At 41.3% G+C, this 21370-nt stretch overlaps 1 protein-coding gene across 4 annotated transcripts in view; it reads right to left on the minus strand.

Annotated features, from left to right (window-relative positions):
* The window catches only part of F8 (coagulation factor VIII), a 132404-nt gene that overhangs the window by 25105 nt on the left and 85929 nt on the right, over nucleotides 1–21370 (minus strand). For all 4 annotated transcript variants that reach the window (XM_045140839.1, XM_045140838.1, XM_004672647.2 and 1 more), the window contains 2 exons: nucleotides 20322–20407; nucleotides 17028–17183 (listed from right to left, as the gene is read on the minus strand). In XM_045140839.1, coding sequence (XP_044996774.1) covers nucleotides 17028–17183; nucleotides 20322–20407 — 242 coding nt within the window. The remainder of the gene's footprint in view (nucleotides 1–17027; nucleotides 17184–20321; nucleotides 20408–21370) is intronic.

Here is a 21370-nt window from a genome sequence, read left to right on the forward strand (position 1 = left end):
TGTGTGTGTGTGTGTGTGTGTGTATCTTTATACTTTTTTCCCCAGAGATTTCTCTGTAATGGAGATTCCACTAGCGAGGCAATGAGGAAAATTCTCCTCTGGCTTGACTGTTGTCACTTAGCCTCATCATAAAAAAAAACTAAGAAACTTCATAATTCATAATTTACCCTTCTTGGAGTTTGTCTTATGAATTCTTTGCTGATGGTAAAGACCCATTGGTGGTTTGAATGCAAATTTATACCCCCCATAGACTCAGGTATTTTTAAGTTTCCTACTTGGTCTTCAGCATATGTAGATCTGCTAGAGCAAATGTGTCACAGTGGGGACTGGGTGCAGATCTTCAGTCCAACCCTATTGGGTGTTATGAGAGCCAGTTTGAGCTCTGGATGTTCATGCTTGCTGGCTATTGGTTTTTCTCTCTCTACTATAGATCTGTGGAAGTGAGACAGCTTCTTCCACTGTGATTAAACTTCTTCAGGAATCTATAAGCCTGAAATAAATCCTGTCTTCCCATAAGCTGCTTCTGGCTGGATGTTTCTTCCAACACCAAGAAAGTAACTGCAACAGACCCAGAAGTTTGTATTCACATGCTCTACCCAACCCCCAAATCCTGCATCACTACCACTGTTGTTTGGTTAAATGGATATGTTTTTCCTGTCAAATTGCTCTCTATATTTATGTCTATATATTGATGCTGTTTTCACTTCTGGCAAGAGAAGTTTTTTTTTTTTTTTTTGAGGTAGAGTCTCACTCTAGCCCAGGCTGACCTGAAATTCACTATGTAGTCTCAGGGTGGCCTTGAACTCATGGCGATCCTCCTACCTCTGCCTCCTGAGTGCTGGGATTAAAGGCATGAGCCACCATACCCAGCAAGAGCAGCTTTTTTTTTTTTTCAGATTACATTAACTACTGGGGAAACAAGACTCTTCAAAGTACCAAGAAGTGACAGTTATGTGCTCAACACCAAATGAGACATGTCTATGACACCTGTCAAGGTCAGAGAACATTGTATAAGGGGTGGTAGAAAGAATGTAAGAGTCAGGGGATGGGAAGGAGAGCTTTTGAAAGTTGAATTCCGGACACAAGTAGCCATTGTATTCATTAACTCACAGTGGCCGTCATTACCTGAATAATAGTGGGCCCATCAACATGCCATCACTGATGATTAAGGAAAGAAAAAAGAGAGACATAAATGTAGAAGAGGAGGGCTAAAGAGATGGCCTATGGGCTAAGGCGCTTGCCTATAAAGCCAAAGGACCCAGGTTTGATTCCCCAGCACCCACATAAGCCAGATACACAAGGTGGCTCATGTGTCTGGAGTTTGTTTGCAGAGGCTGGAGGCCCTGATGCCTATTCTTGGTCTCTCTCTTTCTGCTTCCTTCTCTCTCTCAAATAAATAAATAAAAATGTATTTTAAAAAATAGAAGAGGAAGCTGGGCATGGTGGTGCACACCTTTAATACCAGCACTCAGGAGGCAGTGGTAGGAGGATCACTGTGAGTTCAAGGCCACCCTGAGACTACATAGTGAATTCCAGGTCAGTCTGGGCTAGAGTGAGACCCTACCTCAGAAAACAATAACAACAACAAAAAAAAGAGATAGTAAGAAAGAGGAAGGGGTTCAGTGGAAGAGATATGGTGGAGGGAAGACAAAAGAAAGTAATGGGAAGGGATTATAATCAATATATATTGTGCACATATATGGAAAATGTCAGTAAATAAAAGTTAAAAATATATCAGTAGCCCCCACTTATAAAAAGAAAATGTCACACACACACACACACACACACACACACACACACACACAGGCACACACGCACGACTTTCTTCAGTCATAAAACAAGAATGAAGCTAAAGGAAAGAAGCTAAAGTTAAAGGAAAATAAATGTAATTTGTAGATTACCATATTAATTAAATAAAGTTAATCTCAGAAAGATAAATCTCATATTTTCTCTCATTTGTGTCTCTTAAAAGTTATACATATATAAAATCATATATGAAATGATGACATAAAGTAGAAGTGAAACTGAGGAACAAAGGAAACTAAGGAGAGAGAGTGGAAGGAGAAGGAAGGGGTAAGAAGAATATCGGAAGAACATATTCAAAGTACATTATATATTTTATGAAAATGGATTTACACAACCCTGTATAACAAAGATAATAATGAAAACAAGAAAACAGCAAAAACTATTCTGCCATTTTAAAAAAAATGAATGAGCTGGGTGCGATGGTGCATGCCTTTAATCCCAGCATTTAGGAGGTAGAGGTAGGAGGATTGCTGTGAGTTCAAGGCCACCCTGAGACTACTAAGTGAATTCCAGGTCAGCCTGGGCTAGAGCAAGACTCTACCTTGAAAAACCAAAAAAAAATAAGAATAAAAAATAAAAAAAGAATGGAGGGTTGGATGTACAGACACACTTGTTTTGTTTTGTTTTGAGGTAGGGTCTCACTCTAGTTCAGGCTGACCTGGAATTCACTATGTAGTCTCAGGGTGGCCTTGAACTCATGGTGATCCTCCTACCTCTGCCTCCTGAGTACTGGGATTAAAGGCATGTGCCACCAAGGCCAGCCTTTGACACACACTTGTAATCCCAGCACTCAAAGACTGAGGAAGGACCATCACAAGTTAAAGGCCAACCTGGGCTACATAGACTCTGTTTTAAGAAGTCACAGAGAAATCAGTCTAGAGATTTTGCTCAATGGCTAAAGGTACTTTTTTTCTTGTAAAGCCTAATGATCTGAATTCAATTCCCTAGTACGCACATAAAGCCAGATGCACAAAGTGACACATGTGTCTAGAGTTTGCAGTAGCAGGAGGTCCTAGTATGTCCATACTTTCTCTCTCTCTCTCTTTTTCTCTCTCTCTTTCCCTTCCTTTCTCCCACTCTCCTTTATTAAATATTTTATAAGGAGAAATAAAGATTTTCCCAGACAAATTAAAATGGAAGGAAATTGCTAGTAGTAGAACTTCCTTACAAGAAGTGCTATTAAGAGTTCTTTAAGGCACTAAACAAGATAATCACTAATGGTCACAGATGTAAACAATCTCTAATACAAGTAAACAAAATTCAGCAACATAGTCAAAGAATCATACACCATGAACAAGTACAATTTATTGCTAAGAGGCAAGGATGGTTTAACATACACAAATCAATGTGATATACAATATTAATATAATAAATATAAAATGAAAAATAAAAATCACATGATTCCAGGGCTGGAGAGATGGCTCAGGGGTTAAGGCACCTGCCTCCAAAGCCTAACTACTTGGGTACAATTTCTCAGTACCCACATAAAGCCAGATACACAAAGTGGCATATGCATTTAGAGTTTGTTTGCAGTAGCTAGAGGTCCTGGCACATGCATGTGTATGTGCACACATACATACACATACATACACTCTGTCTGTCTGCCTATCTGTCTGTCTGTCTCTCTATTCTTGCAAATAAATCAACAGTCACATGATTTCTGGTTGTAATAGTGCATGCTTGTAATTTGAACACTTGGGAAACAGTACCAGAGTAATTATTGGAAGTTTTAAGCCACCATGTGCTGCATAGAAAGTTCTAGACTAGCCTGAGATAAATAGTAAGAACCTCTAAAAACCAAACCAAATCAAAACAACAAAAAAAGCTATCATGTTCTGACTTGTAACAATTATTTTTCCTATGGAAAAAATGTTACCAAATTTATGGCATTTTCCTAAGTAAGTTACACCAGAAATCACAGTATTCTTTTGCACAAATATATACATATGCAAAGTATAAGCCTTTATTTAAAGATTCACCAAAAAACTTTTTTCTTTTTTAAAGTTATATTTTATTTATTTATTTATTTATTTGAGAGAGAGAAAGAAGCAGAGAGAAAGATGGAGAGAATGAGCACACCAGGGCCTCCAGCCCCTGCAAACGAACCACAGATGCATGCACCCTCTTGTGCATCTGGCTTACGTAGGTCCTGGAGAATCGAACTGGGATCCTTTGGCTTTGCAGGCAAATGCCTTAACTACTAAGCCATCTCTCCAGCCTTTTTTTCCCCATTATTGTTCTTCCCATGTACATGGAAATTTGACCCTGTTTTATTACATACGTGTGTGGACGTGTATGATGGGTTATATGTGTGTGCCATAGCACTTGTTTGGAGATCTGAGGACAACCTTGAGTTATTTGTCATCTCACATTTTGCTTGAGACAAGGTTTCCCTTTTATGCCACTTTGTGTGTGTCAGTCTCTCTGGCCTGTGAACTCACATATTCTCCTGGATCTACCTCTCACTGACATAGGCACTTTGGTATTACAGATGAATGTTTCTCTTGCATCCAGCTTTGTGTGGGTGCTTGGGAGTTGAAATCAGGATAATAGGCTTGCAAGCAAGCACCTTTAACCACTGAGAAATCTCCTAGCCCTGAAATTTGACTTTTTTTTTTTTTTTTTTTTTTGGTTTTTTCAAGGTAGGGTCTCACTCTGGCTCAGGCTGACCTGGAATTCACTATGTAGTCTCAGGGTGGCCTCGAACTCTCGGCGATCCTCCTACCTCTGCCTCCCGAGTGCTGGGATTAAAGGCGTGTGCCACTACGCCCGGCCCTCCAAATTTGACTTTTTAAAAATGATTGTAAATTTGGCCCTTGCAAGATGTAGTGTACTTAAATCTGACATACTACATTTCTTAGCCTGTACACTTCCCTCTATCCTTAAATAAGATAAACATGCTTTGAATTCACTTTTATTGAGTGGAGCAGCCCAAACTTATTTTCAGAAAACCACTCATTTCCTCTGTCTAGCCATTTCCTACATAAACCTTATTAAAGTTGAAATAAGAAATATGTAATCTTACTAATAAAAGTATCAGTCACGTCTTATTTGCAATAGTTCTTGTGTGTTCAAGCCTTGGTTTCTAGAATGGCACAATTAGGATGTATCTGCTGACCCACTGTCTAAAACCACTAAAATTGTGAGCCAAAATAAACTTTTCCATTTTATAAATTAATTATGAAGTATTTGTTACAGTAATGGAAAGTTGACTCATATAAGGGTACTCATTAAGAACTGTAACAACATTTTAATGTTGAAGATTTAAAATTGTTTCTTTGGAACTTTAATATTTGAACATATTATAAATTGGTCATAGTCCCATCAGGTTATCCTCTTCTGTTCCCTCTACCCTGCCTCCATTCCTATGAGGGCCATCTTCAGTGGGTTATTTGTAGTCATTGTATGATCATGGTTGCACCAGTCCATTTCTATAGAGAAGACAATGTTTCACAGTATAACTTCCCACTCTTTTTTTTTATTTATATTTATTTAGTTAGTTGTCAGAGAAAGAGAGAGAGAGAGAGAGAGAGAGAGAGAGAGAGAGAGAGAGAGAGAATGGGCACACCAGGCCCTCCAGCCACTGTAAATGAACTCCAGACGTGTGTGCTCCCTTGTGCATCTGGCTAACGTGGGTCCTGGGGAATTGAACCTGGGTCCTTTGGTCTTGCAGGCAGATGCCTTAATCGCTAAGCAATCCCTCCAGCCCCTGTTTCTATTACATTCTTTCCACTCCCTCTTCTGCAATGCTCTCCAAGCCTTGGAGGTCATGTTAGAAGCCTACTTTAGTGCTGAGCTCTCAGCCTCTGATTTTTTGCTTTGATGAGTTTTGAGTCTTCTCAGTGTAATGCTGACTTTTAAATGAATTTTTAGTTAGTGTATCTAAAAAGTCTTTTAGGGACTGCTCCGCTCTAGAGAGTCAGTCCTGGAAGCTCGTGCCCCACCCCCTGCGCTCCAATGAAAGCTTCTATCTTTGCCTCAGAGTGGTCTCCATGGTCTTAGGTCACTCTTGAACCTTACATGTGGTGCTTGGCACAGATAGGAAGGCTTCTGATTGCTCTCTTGGGTAGCCAGAACTCCTTTTCCCCTGACAGGACCACCGAGCTGCCATTCGATGCTCCGAAGGCTTCGGACCATCTCTGCCTGACACAGGCTCTCACACCCACCATGATTTGGCCCAACTGTTCTTTTCTCCATCATCTCCTCCCTCCTTCTCGGTAAGTGTCCCTCTCTCTCAGGCTGGCCTGCTCTCGGAGTTCACCCCTCCTCATGGAAACCGTGCCAGCACGCCAGGCTACACCCCTCAGCTGCTAGGCCCCGACCCCAGGTCTCCAGAAAGACGCACTCACGATACCTGGGGTCTCTCGCTCTCACTCTCTGGTCTACCGCACGATAAGGGAGCGCCTTTTAGCTCAGTTGCACCATCTAGGGACACCCCTCTTCCTCCCTCTTGTCCCTCCTGAGCTCTCATCTTCCACTGCCAGCAGCTTTCGCCATTGGGAGCACAGTCGCCCTCCTTGCCCACTAACAGGCTAAATAACCGCCAGTTGCGACCTGTCTGGCCTCTGCCCCTGTGGGAGGTGCAGGCCCTGCTCACCCTGATGGGCCAGGGGTCATGTTGGTGTTCTGCGTAAACCCAGCTTAAGCCCTGGTTCCTTTCTCTCACCCTTGTTTTGTTCTTTCCCTGTCTCCTTAGGAACTTAAAGCCTCTACAACTCTCGGATGACATTTTCTCTTTCTTTGCAACTCTGCCTGGCCACATCCATAAGCTGGACACACTTCTGCCAAGTACAGGCAAATGGTCTGCAGTACCCTATTTTTCACTCTGCATGCAAGGCCCTCTCTCTGCTCTGCCTGCCATTCTCACCAGGTCCTAGCCAAGGTCTCAGAAATGTGCTCTCACCCAACCCCTCCCCCACTCTCTGCTTTTGACCCTGAGCCATAGAGGACCTCACCACAACAGCTCCTCTGGCTCCTAAATATTTTTATTTTTATTTTTTTGTTTTTATTTATTTATTTGAAAGTGATGGACAGAGAGAGAGAGAGAGAGAGAGAGAAAGAAGCAGAGAGAAAGAAGCAGATAGAGAGAATGGGCACGCCAGGGCCTCTGGCCACTCCAGATATGTGTGCCCCCTTGTGCATCTGGCTAACGTGGGTCCTGGGGAATCGAACCTTGAACCTTAGGCTTCACGGGCAAGCGCTTAACTGCTGCGCCATCTCTCCAGCCCTATTTGGCTTGATGCTCCAGGACCCACGTTAGCCAGATGCACAAGGGGGCGCATGCATCTGGAGTTCATTTGCAGTGGCTGGAAGCCCTCCCTCTCTCTCTCTCTCTCTCTCTCTCTCTCTGCTTCTTTCTCTCTCTGTCTGTAGCTATCAGATAAATAAATAAATAAAATAAAATATTTAAAAATATTTTTAAACATGTTATTTCAAAAGGCCTTTTGAGGGAAAAATGGTCATATTAAAAGTGTTATGGTAAGAACAATAAAAGTTTTTGTTGGTAGTTATGAGATGAACTGACTAAGAAGATAAACTGGAGAGAAAGCTTTAAATGTTGAATGTTAAATGTTTGATGAAAAAAATTGTTACAGATTGGCTATATGGACTGTAAGGTAAAAGTATGTGCATGAAGGTATGAATAAAGTATGTAGATGAAGATATGAGTAAGCTAAACAGAAGGTTAAAGACAAAGCACTTAATCAGATTACAGACTTCTTGAGATATGAAATGATTTAGCCTAGGATTTCCATCAGACGAACAAAGTATGGAGCCTGGTAGCAGGGTGCTAATGGTACTCAGGTTGTAAACTTTAACTTTAACTCATTGACGTTAATCTGGTGATAATAATGGTCATGAAAGACTGAATTTAAAGTACCCAACCAAGTTAACTAGGTTTCTCTATTTTTCAACCTTTTAACTAAATCTTAAGGTTAAAATTGACTTATTTAGGGCTGGAGAGATGGCCTAGCGGTTAGGCGCTTGCCTGTGAAGCCTAAGGACCCCGGTTCGAGGCTTGGTTCCCCAGGTCCCACGTTAGCCAGATGCACAAGGGGGCGCACGCGTCTGGAGTTTGTTTGCAGAGGCTGGAAGCCCTGGCGCGCCCATTCTCTCTCTCTCCCTCTATCTGTCTTTCTCTCTGTGTCTGTCGCTCTCAAATAAATTAAAAAAAATTGACTTATTTAATTGGCTCCTAAGGTTATTATATCTAAAACCCTGCCTCACAAAAAAAAAAAAAAAAAGAAAAAACTCACAGAGGGACAATTAACTCTTTTTCCTTTTTTATTTTATTTTATTTTTTTTTGGTTTTTCGAGGTAGGGTCTCACTCTAGTCCAGGCTGACCTGGAATTAACTCTGTCATCTCAGGGTGGCCTTGAACTCATGGCAATCCTCCTACCTCTGCCTCCCGAGTGCTGGGATTAAAGGCGTGCGCCACCATGCCCGGCTTTTTTCCTATTTTTTAAGGTAAATAGATGACATTTAAAACATTAAACAGTATTTATCTGCCACACACTTGAAAACTATTTACCTCATTGTGAACAGTAAAAAAAAAAAAAAAATTAAGCAAAGTTATGTTGTGATTTAAGATGTAATTCCTCAATTCCTCCAACAATCAGTCTTAATACTTTAACATACATCATTATGGAACAAGTTTACCAAAGTACCACAAACAGAATTATAAAGTTGGTTAAGGTTTGAATAGCTATAGATTGTGTCGTAAAATTTTGTGTATGTCTGAAATTCAATATAGTTCTATAAAATTGATTTGGAAAAGATTAAAAATACTTCTTTTCGACTCAGCAATTAGAGGTGCTTATTTGCAAAGCCAAATGCACATAGTGGAACATACATTTGAAAATTGTTTTGAGAGCTGGGCGTGGTGGCGCACGCCTTTAATACCAGCACTTGGGAAGCAGGAGTCGGAGGATCACCCTGAGTTCAAGGCCACCCTGAGACTACGTAGTGAATTCCAGGTCAGCCTGGGCTAGAGTGAGACCCTACCTCAAAAAAAAAAAAAAAAAAAAGAAAAGAAAAGAGAAAAGAAAATTGTTTACAGTGGCAAGTGGCCCTGACATGCTCATTCCCTCCCTTTTTCATGAGATCCATCTCCTTTTTTATTAGATTGTGGCAGTTTAATACAATTCCTCTACTCTTTGGGTATGTTAAATATAACTAAAGTAATTTCAAAAACTGACTTATAGATTGAATGGACATCTTATTTAGTTTTTATGAGTGCTAAATCTTCTCAAAACTGTATGTGTATAAAAGTTACCCAATTATGATCAGCTTAAAAAATATAAAAATTTTCATGCCTTCATATTTAAGCCAATAATGTTACTACATAATATAGATTTCTTGTTTATTTTGAATTCTGTCAGCAGATCTTTTGTTCATAGTTTACTCTCTGTAGCCTCATGTGCTTTATATATGTAAATTCTACTTTTTGTTAATATCAGACCTTTCCAGATATCAGAATATTGTAATTTGGTTTATACAAAGTCCATGATGTTTAGCTATTAATAAGCATACATCACCATGCCTGACCAAAACTCTGTAATTTTAAGATGGTTCTTATCTTGTTCATGCTGGTTTTGCTGTATGATTATCACTGATCTATAATATAAATCTTATAAAAACTTACTTATTGTGATTTTGTTCTTAGAAAAACTAAAAGGTCCCCATGTCTTAGAAGAATCTACTGTATACAAACAATGTTAATATAGTTTGTCTAAGCTTCAAAAAATAGTCTTTTGGGGGGCTAGGAAGATGGTTCAGTGGTTAAAGGCACTTGCTTGCAAAACCTGATGGCCTGGGTTCAACTTCCCAATACCCACATATAGTGCCAGATGCACAAAGTGGTGCATGCATTTCAAATTTGCTTACAGTGGCAGGAAGCCCCGGGGACTCATACCCAACTCTCTTTGCCTGCCTCTTTCTCTGCCTCTCTCTCTCTCTCTCTCTAAAATACATAAATAAAAATATTTTTAAAATAAAAGTATTTTAGCTGGGTGTGGTGGTGCACGTCTTTCATCCCAGTACTCAGGAGGCAGTGGTAGGAGGCTCACCATGAGTTCAAGGTCACCCTGAGACTACGTAGTGAATTCCAGGTCAGCCTGGGCCACAGTGAGACTCTACCTCAAAAAACCAAATATTATAAAATAAAAGTATTTTATGTGTATGTAGTATGCTTGTGTTGTATGTTTGTTTATATTTATGTGGATATGCATGTCCAGTTGTGCATGCACATGTGTGTGCATAGGCTAGAGGTTGATACTGGGGGTCCTCCTCAGTTGCTCTCCACCTTCTTTGAGACATGTTCTGTTGAATCTAGAACTCATCATTTAGGCTTGAATGGCTAGCCAGTAAGCACTGTTTACACCTCTGTGGTAGTTTGAATCTGATGCTATCCTTAACTCATATGTTTTAATGCTTGGTCCCCAGCTGGTGACAATTTGGAAAGTGGAGCCTTATTGGAGCAGGTGTGTTGTTGGGGACAGGATTTGGGGTGTTATAGACAGCTCCCCTTTGCTAGAGCTTGGCTCAGTCTCTTCCTGCCATATTCCATCAGCTGTGGCAGAAGTGAGGTCCAGCCTCTGCTAGTGCCATGATCTCCCATGCCATCACAAAGCTTTCCCTAGAGACTGTAAGCCAACATAAGCCCCTTTCTCACATCAGCTACTTTTGGTTGGATGTTTTGTTCTAGCAACATTATAGACAACAATCTCCCCAACACTGGAATTACAGGAACATGCCACTATGCCTGGCATTTTATGTAAGTTCTGAGAATCTGATCTTGGGTCCTCATGATTTACCTTCGGAGCAATTTTCCTAGCCCAGTAAAAAGTCTTTTAAAATGAAGTACATATCAATATAAAATGTCATTCAGGCCAGGTGTGTTGGTGCATGCCTTTAATCCCAGCACTGGAGAGGCAGAGGTGGGAGGATTGCTGAGAGTTTGAGGTCAGCCTGAGACTACATAGTGAATTCCAGGTCAGCCTGGAGCAATACCCTACCTTGAAAAACAAAATTAAAAAAAAATAGTCATTCAGGTTTATCAGTCTCCAATAATTTGTTATTTTATTATTAATTTTTAAAATTACTATGCAAAGAATTAGTTAATAATCATATTTTAATAAACATTAGTCAGTAATAAGTTTATACTGAACTCAAAATTATTACAAAGTAATAAGTGTTCACCATGAGCTTGTGACTAAACTCTAGGCAGTAGGGAAAATAGTGAGCTCCAACTGATATTCTCCTCCTAATCCCCAAATCTGTAAATACATCCTGTTGCATGGCAAGGAGAATTTGAAGTTGCAGGTGGAATTTAGTTTTCTAATTAGCTAGTATTAAGATAAAGTGATTGTCCTGGATTATTCAAGTGGGATCAACGTCATCATAAGGTTCCCCCCAAAGTGGTAGAAAGTAACAGAATAGGAAGGTGAGAGGGATAATAAGAAAGGTTGGGCATGGTAGTACACACCTTTAATTCCAACACTTGAGAGGCAGAAGTAGGAGGATCACTGTAACTTCCAGGCCAACCTGTGTGGCTATAGAATGTGTTTCAGGTTAGCCTCAGCTACAGTGAGTACCTTCCTCAAAAACAAACAACAACAACAACAAAGAATAGCAAGAAAGCTTGAAAGAGAGTCAGATGTGGCACTTCACACTTGTAATCCCAACATTTGGGAGGCAGAGACAGGAGGATCATTGCAAGCTTATGTTCTGCCTGGGCTCAATAGTGAGATTCTGTCTATAACAACACTAGCCAGAAGGAAGCAACTTCAGTGGCTTTGAAGATGCAGGAAAGGGGTCATATGTAAAGAACGAATTGTTCCAGAAACTAGGAAATATACTCTAGAAATTGACTCTAGAAAGCAGAAAAAACCCTCAGAAAGGAATGTAACCAGCTGACCCCTTGGTTTTAGCTAAGACTCATGCAAAGTTTTGGGTTTATGAATGTGCAAGATAATAAACTTGTATTGTTTTTAGCCATGTAACCTGTAATAATTTTTCATCGAGAAAAAGTTGAATGCAACACACACGATGACTTTCCTTTTATTTGGTACTCAAAATTTGTGATTACAAAGTTTGGGAAGACAATGTATTTACTGATTCAACAAGTAATTGCTACAAAAATTCTAAATTCCATATATTATGTGTCATATACTGTATGAGGAGCCTTCATAAAGGAATTCTACTAAATGGTTAAAGAACAGTTAAAATCAATCCCCCCAAGTCTTCCAAAGGAAAGCAAAGATAGAAAATTTCCTAACTCATATTGCAAGGCCAGCATTATCATGATATCAAGTTACATGAATATATTACAAGACGAAAATCACAGACTATTTTTTTTTTCAAGGTAGGTATCACTCTGGTCTAGGCTGACCTGGAATTAACTATGTAGTCTCAGGGTGGCCTCAAACTCATAGCAATCCTCCTACTTCTACCTCCTGAGTGCTGGGATTTAATAATTTTTATAGATGTGAAAATGCATAAACAGTATTGACAAATTAAAGCCAACATCATACAATAAAGATTTTATTCCTTGCTCAAGTGGAAGATTTCCCAGGAATGCAAGATTGGTTAGACATAGGAAATCAAAGCAGTTAATTCCACATTAGTAAAATCTAGGAGAAAATGTCCATTAAGTTCATCTCACTTGAGACTAAATTTATTTCATGAACTCAAATTTTTTTTTTAATTTTTTTTGTTCATTTTTTATTTATTTATTTGAGAGCGACAGACACAGAGAGAAAGACAGATAGAGGAGAGAGAGAGAATAGGCGTGCCAGGGCTTCCAGCCTCTGCAAATGAATTCCAGACGCGTGCGCCCCCTTGTGCATCTGGCTAACGTGGGACCTGGGGAACCGAGCCTCGAACCGGGGTCCTTAGGCTTCACAGGCAAGCGCTTAACCGCTAAGCCATCTCTCCAGCCCTCAAATATTTTTATGATAAAAATAATACTCAACAAATTGGAAATAGATGAGAAATTCTATAACCACCATTCATGAAATAGCTACAACTAATATCAAGACTCAATCATAGAAGTCAGAAAAGGTTTTCTCTAACATCCGTAACAGGACTAGAAATCCTGCTTTACTTTTTCTATAAAAACAGGAAACAAGTTAGAAAATAAGAAGTCTACTCTCAGATCACATGAGCTTATACATACCTTAGAGAAGCCACAATAAGAATAGTAGAGCTAAAAAATTAACAGTGAAATTGCAAGATACAAGATCAACATAATATCAGCTGTGGGCTGGTGAGATGGCTCAGAGTTTGTTTTGTTTTATTTATTTATTATTTTGTTAAGTTTTTAAAATTTTATTTTATTAGATATGGACATATTTAGTATGTAAACAACACATGTTGGTACCATTCTTTGCCTCCTCCCTCCCTGCCCCTTTTTTGAAGAGGCCTTCTCACTGGGGATGCAGATCAACCCCATGGGGATCGTGGGTTAGGCATTATGGGGGCAGCAGTCAATTATGGGGGAGAGGCAATGTCTCTGTGTAAAATGCCCCAACTTGTGGCTCTAACAATGGTTCTGCCTCCTCTTCTGCAAAATTCCCTGAGCAATGTTGGGTGCATTTTAAGTCTACTTCAGTGATGGGCACTTAGGAGCCTCTGGATCTCTGCTTTGGTAGGTATTGAGTGTCCTCAGTGTCTGTCTCCTTTATCCTTGTGCTGATATCAGACTCACTAAAAAGCAGCACTCTTGCTCATTTCTCCAATTCCTCGAGTGGTTTCAGTTGGGGTTGGGGTGGTGTGCACTGGTTCCTGTTCCACAACCAGAACTCCCCCCCCAACACACAGTCCATGCAGGGGACCCAGACCAGGCCCCTAATTTATTTATTTATTTAAATATTTTATTTTATTTATTTGAAAGAGAAAGAGGGTGTGAGAGAGAGACAGAGAGAGAGAGAGAGAGGGAGGGAGAGAGAGAGAGAATGGGCGTGCCAGGGCTCCAGCCACTGCAAATGAACTCCAGATATGTGCACCCCTTGTGCATCTGGCTAACATGGGTCCTGGGGAATCAAACCTGGGTCCTTTGACTTTGCAGGCAAATGCCTTAAACGCGAAGCCATCCCTCCAGCCCCCAATTTATTTTTATTGACAGCTTCCATAAGTGAAGACAATAAACCCTGATAATTCCTCCTCTATTCCCACTCTCCCCCTCTCAAATACACCCTCCATGGAATCTCCTTTCCCTTCCAATTAGTTTCTCTTTTTTTTTATACCATCATCTTTTCCTTTATGAAGGTTTTGTGTAGGTAGTGTCAGGCACTGTGTGGTTATGAATATCAAGGCCATTATGTGTCTGAAAGATTGCATTGTAAGAAGTCCTACCCTTCCTTTGGCTCTTACATTCTTCCTACCACCTCTTCTGCAGTAGACCTGAGTCTTGAAGGGTGCGATAGAGATGTCTCAGTGTTGAACACTCCACTATTACTTTTTCTTATGACAACTTTTTTTTTTTTGAGGTAGGGTCTCATTCTAGCCCAGGCTGACTTGGAATTCACTATGTATTCTCAGGGTGGCCTCGAATTCACAGTGAGCCTCCTACCTCTGCCTCCCAAGGGCTGGGATTAAAGGCGTGTGCCACCACACTGGGCTAATGATGACTTTTGAAAAAACTTTATTTTGAGAGAGAGGGGGGAGGGAGAGGGGGGGAGAGGGAGAGAGAGATATTATAATTATCATGGGCAGGCTGCCATGCCTGTCGCCAGACCTGGTCCAAAACAACCATCTTGGAGACTACCCTCGAGTGCCTGATTAGCAAGCTGCCCGAGTTGGAGGGCAAGCAGGCTTGCCGCCTGACAACCACATCCTCAAGCTCATTACCCTGGAGCTGCTGGGCACAATGCTCCACAATGCACTGCTCAGAGGCTTCCTATGATTCACCACCATCTCCCAGATCATTCCTGACTACTGCTACTAGCTGCTGGTGCCTGGTTCTGGGGATTGGGCCCATAGACTGTCCTCCTCACCCACCTGCTCATCCATGCATCCACTGGCCTGCCTCATCTATCCGCTCACTCATCCACCCGGCCTTTTCCAAACCTGTGCACTCTTGGCCCTGCCTTAGTCTTCTCTTCCCTGAAGTGTGTTACTAAAGCATTTGAGGAATACCATGGGCTTACTCCAGTCACTTTTCCTTTGGAGGCATGTGAGTTGGAGGAACACAGTGGGTGGGAGACTGACAAGGGATGGGGGAATAGGCTTGGAAAGCAGGCAGGTATGGTTTGTGGACCAGGATCTCAGGGATTGGAGGGATTGGGTGCAGACCACGCTCCTTCTTGTTTCTCTGCAAGTCAGAGCCTGTGTGACAAAATGCTTGGAAAGGTGTCACATTTGAGACCATGGAACCAAAGTGCAAAGGGGACAGGGTTGACATTCATAGGTGGGCAGAACTTGGTGGGCATGGGCGCCAACAGGAGAAGGGGCCTTGGCAGGAAGACAGTGGTGAGATCAGGGAAGACCCAAGAAAAAGAAGCCGGCAACTTGGTTGTGCAGAGTCAGGAGTATCTTTTGTTTCAGACATAGGGACCTTCAAGGAGGCGTCTTTTTCAACACAGACCAACAAGCTGTAACCGAGCAACCACCACCCCTCTCCGGTCCAAGCCTGGGGATTTGTGCACAGCACCAATATCTGCATGGGACCAGCTGCAAAGGCCACATTTACATATATCACAAGCAGCAGCTGGGCAGGCCTCTACCAAAGACTCTATTTCCATAAATTGCTTTGGAAGAAGTTCCTCAGGTTACTCATGCCCCGCCCCGCAGGATGTTATTTACATATGCCCTTAGGGCTGGAAAGACCCTACTTTCCCCAAGTACTGTAGCACCCATCAATGGCAGCAGGTCGCAGAGCCCGCCCCACCTCCTTCATTTGCATAGACGACTGTTTAGAACCTTTGGGGGCACCACTCCAACCCAGCTCTTTGCATATCACCTCGGCTATGCGCAAAGTGGGGAAGCCACTGAGAGGGAGGCAAAGCTACCGCGGGGAGTGCCTACCGACGTGGTGTCCTCCACGTCCGGGTTGGGTAGTGGCGCGGGCCAGGGTCCCGAGCCTGGGGACTTGTGGCCCGTTACCGAAAGGTGTCGAACAAGCCAAAGACTTCTTCCAGCAGAAGCCGAAAGCCTCAAAGGCCGGCAAGTCCTTTGGAAAGCTGGGCTGCTTGCCCGAGATTACGCTGGCTGCAGAGGTTCTTCACGAGCCTGCAGCTCCTGGCAAGGAAGCATTGCAGCCATCTGGCTAGTGTGGTAAGGACCCTCACAGAACAGAGAGACAGCTGCAGGTTGGTGTGCACATGAGCCCAGAATGTGCTCAGTAGCTTAGAATAGTATGTTACTGTACTATGGTGAAGAGTGGACTGATGATGGTAGAAAGAGGGCCCTGAGTAAATGAAGAACAGAAAAGCAAGAAACATCTGCACCAGGCTCGTCAGCATCCCTAAGCCTACCTCCCGTAAGTAATGGTGATAAATCCTTGTCTTGTTTGAAGTAAATTCTGCTTAACAAGTTCAAAGTAACCAATCAGAATATGACTATCACCCTGTATGAGAGACAAGAGACTAAATTGTATATGTATGTGTATTTTTTTTTTTGAAGTAGGGTCACATTCTAGCCCAGGCTGACCTGGAATTCACTCTATTCTCAGGATGGCCTCGAATTCACCACGATCCTCCTACCTGTGCCTCCCGAGTGCTGAGATTAAAGACTTGCGCCACCATGCCCAGCTACTGTTCCCATTTCTTTATCCATCCACCCTCACCCAGTAAACACTAGGATCCGTCAACCTCCCGCCAGCCTCACAACAGCAGCATCCATCCTCACAGGACTCTGTCAGCTCCCCGACTCTGTTACGCCCTCTCCCGGCAAGCTGGGAGCTACCTTAGACCTGCTGGGCGGTGAGAGAGGTGCTCTACCTGGTAAGCACTGCCTGAGTCCTTCGTTCACATACTGACTGCTAGATAATTCAATCTGATTGGCCATAAGCAAACACATTCTTTTAAATCTCTACATTTCTATCATCTATGAGAGTATTAACACTCTGACTTTTTTGTTCATATGTCCATAGTCATTCCTATTTCTTATACATAGAAAAATTATTAGAGTTTGTAGAAGCTCAGTGTTTGCAACATCTGTGAAATCTGTCAAAAACTCTTTAAAGTTTTTATGTGTTCTATTGAAAGAACTGATTACATACCATTAAGGTCCCAGTGGAATTCCCTCGATATGACATCCACTTCTTTCCATCAAGACTATACATAATTATAAATTGAGAGATGTAGAGGCTGGAAAATTTATGACGGGCACCTTGGGTCTTGATGCCATGAATAATCATTGGGGTCAACAGATCCACCTACCAATTAAGACAGTTTATTTTAATATGCATTTAAATGTGCATATTACCTCCTGAAAATTAAGTATTGTTATTATTAATAATTATCTACTTAGGAAGCATCTTCATTGCTACAGACTACTTTAAATGTTCAGGAAAAGAAGGCCTTAATTTTGTAATATGGACATGTATGTGAAGCTTTGGAACATATGGTAGGAATGAGTAGGAGAAGGACTTATCCAGTTCCTTGCTTCCCAGCCAACTAGAACACTTCCATATTATTGAGTCATTTCCTCTACATACATATCCATGGTGCTGCACATATGGGATCAACATGATACAATTTTTTTGTGAGAATGTTAATATATGAACATACTGAAAATTGGTCATATTCCTACCAGGTTACATATATAATCCATAAATGCTATGAAACTGGGAAGACTAGGGAAATATGTTGGACCACAGAAGGTGGCAAGTTGGAATAATGATCCAGATCTAATAATTGGAAAGTTAACAGAGTACATCATTCAGGGATCTGTTTGGGGCTCTAAAAGGAACCTTGTTTTAGGCCAAGAGGCTGAGTTGCCACTTCCAACTGCCTTCAGCTGTCATATGGCATGGAAAGAATCCACAAGAGACTTCACCTGTCTGCCTTTAAAGAGGTCATGGGCCTAAGTGATTACAGGTTAAAAGGTATTATGGGGGGGGTGCTGGACAGATGGTTTAGCAGTTAAGATGTTTACCTGTGAAGGACCCAGGTTTGATTCCTCAGTACTTATATAAGCCAGATACACAAGGTGGCACATGCATGTGGAGTTTGTTTGTGGTGGCCAGAGGCACTGGCACACCCATTCTCTCTCTCCCCACCTCAAATAAATAAGATGTTTAAAAAGAGGTATTATTTTTGGATGTGTTTAGTTAAATAAAATATCTTATTAAGCCGGGCGTGGTGGTGCACGCCTTTAATCCCAGCACTCGGGAGGCAGAGGTAAGAGGATCACCGTGAGTTCAAGGCCACCCTGAGACTACAGAGTTAATTCCAGGTCAGCCTGGACCAGAGTGAGACCCTACCTCGAAAAACCAAATATATATATATGATCTTATTAAGGTGAATTTGGGCTAGGGAGATTGCTCAGTGTATAAAAGTGCTTTTTGTGCAAGTGTGAGGACCTGAGTTAGGATCTCCAGAATCTATGTGAAGCTAGACACAGTAGTGCAAGCATCTGTAATGCCAGCACACCCTCAATATGAGATGGGAAGCAGAGACAGAAGAATACCCTGGCAAATATTGTGGTGAACAAGAGACCCTATCTCAAAGTTGAAGGTGAGAACAGGCACCCAAAGTTGATCTCTCTCTCTCTCTTTAAAATATTTTATTTTTATTTATTTGACAGAGAAAAAGAGGGAAGGGGAGGGAGAGAGAGAGAGAGAAAGATGGGTGTGCTAGGTCCTTTAGCCACTGCAAACAAACTCCATATGTATGCGCCACCTTGTGCATCTGACTAACGTGGGTCCCGGGTGGCTTTGCAGGCAAATGCCTTAACTGCTAAGCCATCCCTTCAGCCCAATCTCTTTGCCTTCACATATGTACCATGACATGTGCACACCTGCACACATAAACACACAGCATATACATACATACAAAAGAGATAAATTTTAGTGTGACTACTAGAAAATTTAAAATCACATATGTGATTTGCATTTATGGCTTACTTTATATTTACATTAGACAGGGCTGCTCTAGAGTAAAATGGCAAAGTATGAAAATCTGAAAGACTGTGTCTATTAAATTTGAGGGGCTGGAGAGATGGCTCAGTGGTGAAGGCACTTGCCTGCAAAGCCTAACAACTCTGGTTCAGTTCCCTAGTACCCACTTAAAGCCAGATGCACAAAGTGGCATATTCATTTGGAGTTCGTTTGCAGTGGCTACAGGCCCTGATGTGTGTCCTATTCTATCTCTCTCCTTCTGCTTGCAAATAAATAAATAAAACTTTTTTTAAAATTTAAGAAAACATTTTATTTTTCTTTATGAGAGAGGGAGAGAATGGGTGCACCAGGGCTTCCAGGTGCTGTAAAGGAACTCCAGACACATGTGCCACCTTGTGTGTCTGGCTTACATGGGTTCTGGGGAATTGAACCTGGGTACCTTGGCTTTGCAGGCAAGCACTGTAACCAATAATCCATCTCTCCACCACAATAAAACTTTTTATAGCCAGCCATGATGGCACACGCTTTTAATTCCAGCACTTGGGAGGCAGAGGTAGGAGGATTGCTGTGAGTTCGAGGCCACCCTGAGACTCCATAGTGAATTCCAGGTCAGCCTGAGCTGGAGTGAGACCCTACCTCAAAAAATAAAAAAGAATAAAAAAAAAACCACCTTTTTTTATAAAGAAGTTGAGGAGCTGAAGAGATAACTTAGTAGTTAAGGCACTTTCCTACAAAGCCTAAGGACCCTGTTTTGATTCCCCAGTACCACATAATCCAGATGCAACATGTGTCTAGAATTCATTTGCAGTGGCTGGAGCCCTTGGCATGGCCATTCTCTCTCTCTGTCTGCCTCTACCTCTCTCAAACAAATAAATAAAACCATTTTTTTTTAAAAAGAGAAGTTGAGTTAACCTAAATACAGTGTGCTAGCTTAAAGGCACTACTTTGGGTGTTACTCCATCTTAGTTTACCATATTGGACTAAATATAAGTTGGTATTTTCTACTGACCTGGAGTATAGAATTTCTGAACAAGAGTTTCAATTTTACAAAAGAAGCTACAGTTTATTTGCTTTTAAGGGGTTGAGCCATTTGTTTTGTATTAAAATGAAAAGTATTAGAGGACTCAAGGACACCTAGTAAGTTGGAGACATCTAATAATAGAATATATGATCTTGAAATGTGATGAGTTCAGCTTTACAAAGTATTTAGATATTCTAACCCCAGTAGAAAGAAATAGGACATATCAGCATTTTCAATTTTATTCCTGTTTTTCATTCATGAATATTTTTCACAAATTACAAGCTATTCTACTCTAGTTTCTTCAGCTGTTAACTGGTGTTTGATGGGAATGACTTAGAAAGATGGATGTGTCTAATGCTTTGAACTTGTGTGGTGCATGAATAATATGATTGAATGTGAGTCATTTCTAATCATTGATGAAATTTTCTAACCTTGATCCAGGAAAAAGGTTCCTTCGTGCTCCAGGCATTGATTGATCCAGAATGATGAAGTCTGGCCAACTCTGGGGCCCACTGTCCTTTGCCCAAAAAAGGGGTGAGAAAGAGTGATTATATTCAACTGGGTTCATCCTAAACTCTTAGGAACAAAAGTATTATAGAGAAAGTCCGGGTGTGGTGGCACACACCTTTAATCCCAGCACTAGGGAGGCAGAGGTAGGAGGATCACTGAGAGTTTGAGGCAACCCTGAGACTATATAGTGAATTCTAGGTCAGCCTGAGCTAGCGTGAGACCCTACCTTGGGGAAAAAAAAGGGAGTATAGAGAAAGGTTAATTCTACCTGTAGAGAAGATAGAGAAAGGTATTAAAGTTTCATAGCATGTTAGTATTGACTATTATTGAAAAGGTTTGTGAGTTGTTGTCATTGTTCATCCCCTGTCCTTTTTTTGGAGGGGGGACTGGTAGTGAGGAAGGAACCTAGGGTCTCACATATACTATAGGCAAGGGCTTTGCCACTGAGCTATATCTGCAGTCCCTAAGTGATGCTTTTTATTTATCATATAACTTATGTTCTTTGTAGAAAATCATAAAATTAAAAAGTATTAAAAATAAAAATGAGGGCTGGAGAGATGGCTTAGCAGTTAAGCGCTTGCCTGTGAAGCCTAAGGACCCCGGTTCGAGGCTTGGTTCCCCAGGTCCCACGTTAGCCAGATGCACAAGGGGGCGCACATATCTGGAGTTCGTTTGCAGAGGCTGGAAGCCCTGGCGCACCCATTCTCTCTCTCTCCCACTACCTGTCTTTCTCTCTGTGTCTGTCGCTCTCAAATAAATAAATTAATTAATTAAAAAATATATTTTAAAAATAAAAATGAGAGAAGTAAAAACCATAGAAAAATATTTTAGTAAATAATTTCAGACCTCTTTCTAAGAGAAATTTAGAGGCAGATGGTTGGTAAACTTTTCAAGAGCTAGATAGCAAGTACTTTAAAAATGGCAGATTATATGATTTCTGTTGTAATTCTATAAGTACAATTATAGCCAC

Source organism: Jaculus jaculus, chromosome X (genome assembly GCF_020740685.1).
Source record: "Jaculus jaculus isolate mJacJac1 chromosome X, mJacJac1.mat.Y.cur, whole genome shotgun sequence".
NCBI lineage: Eukaryota > Metazoa > Chordata > Mammalia > Rodentia > Dipodidae > Jaculus > Jaculus jaculus.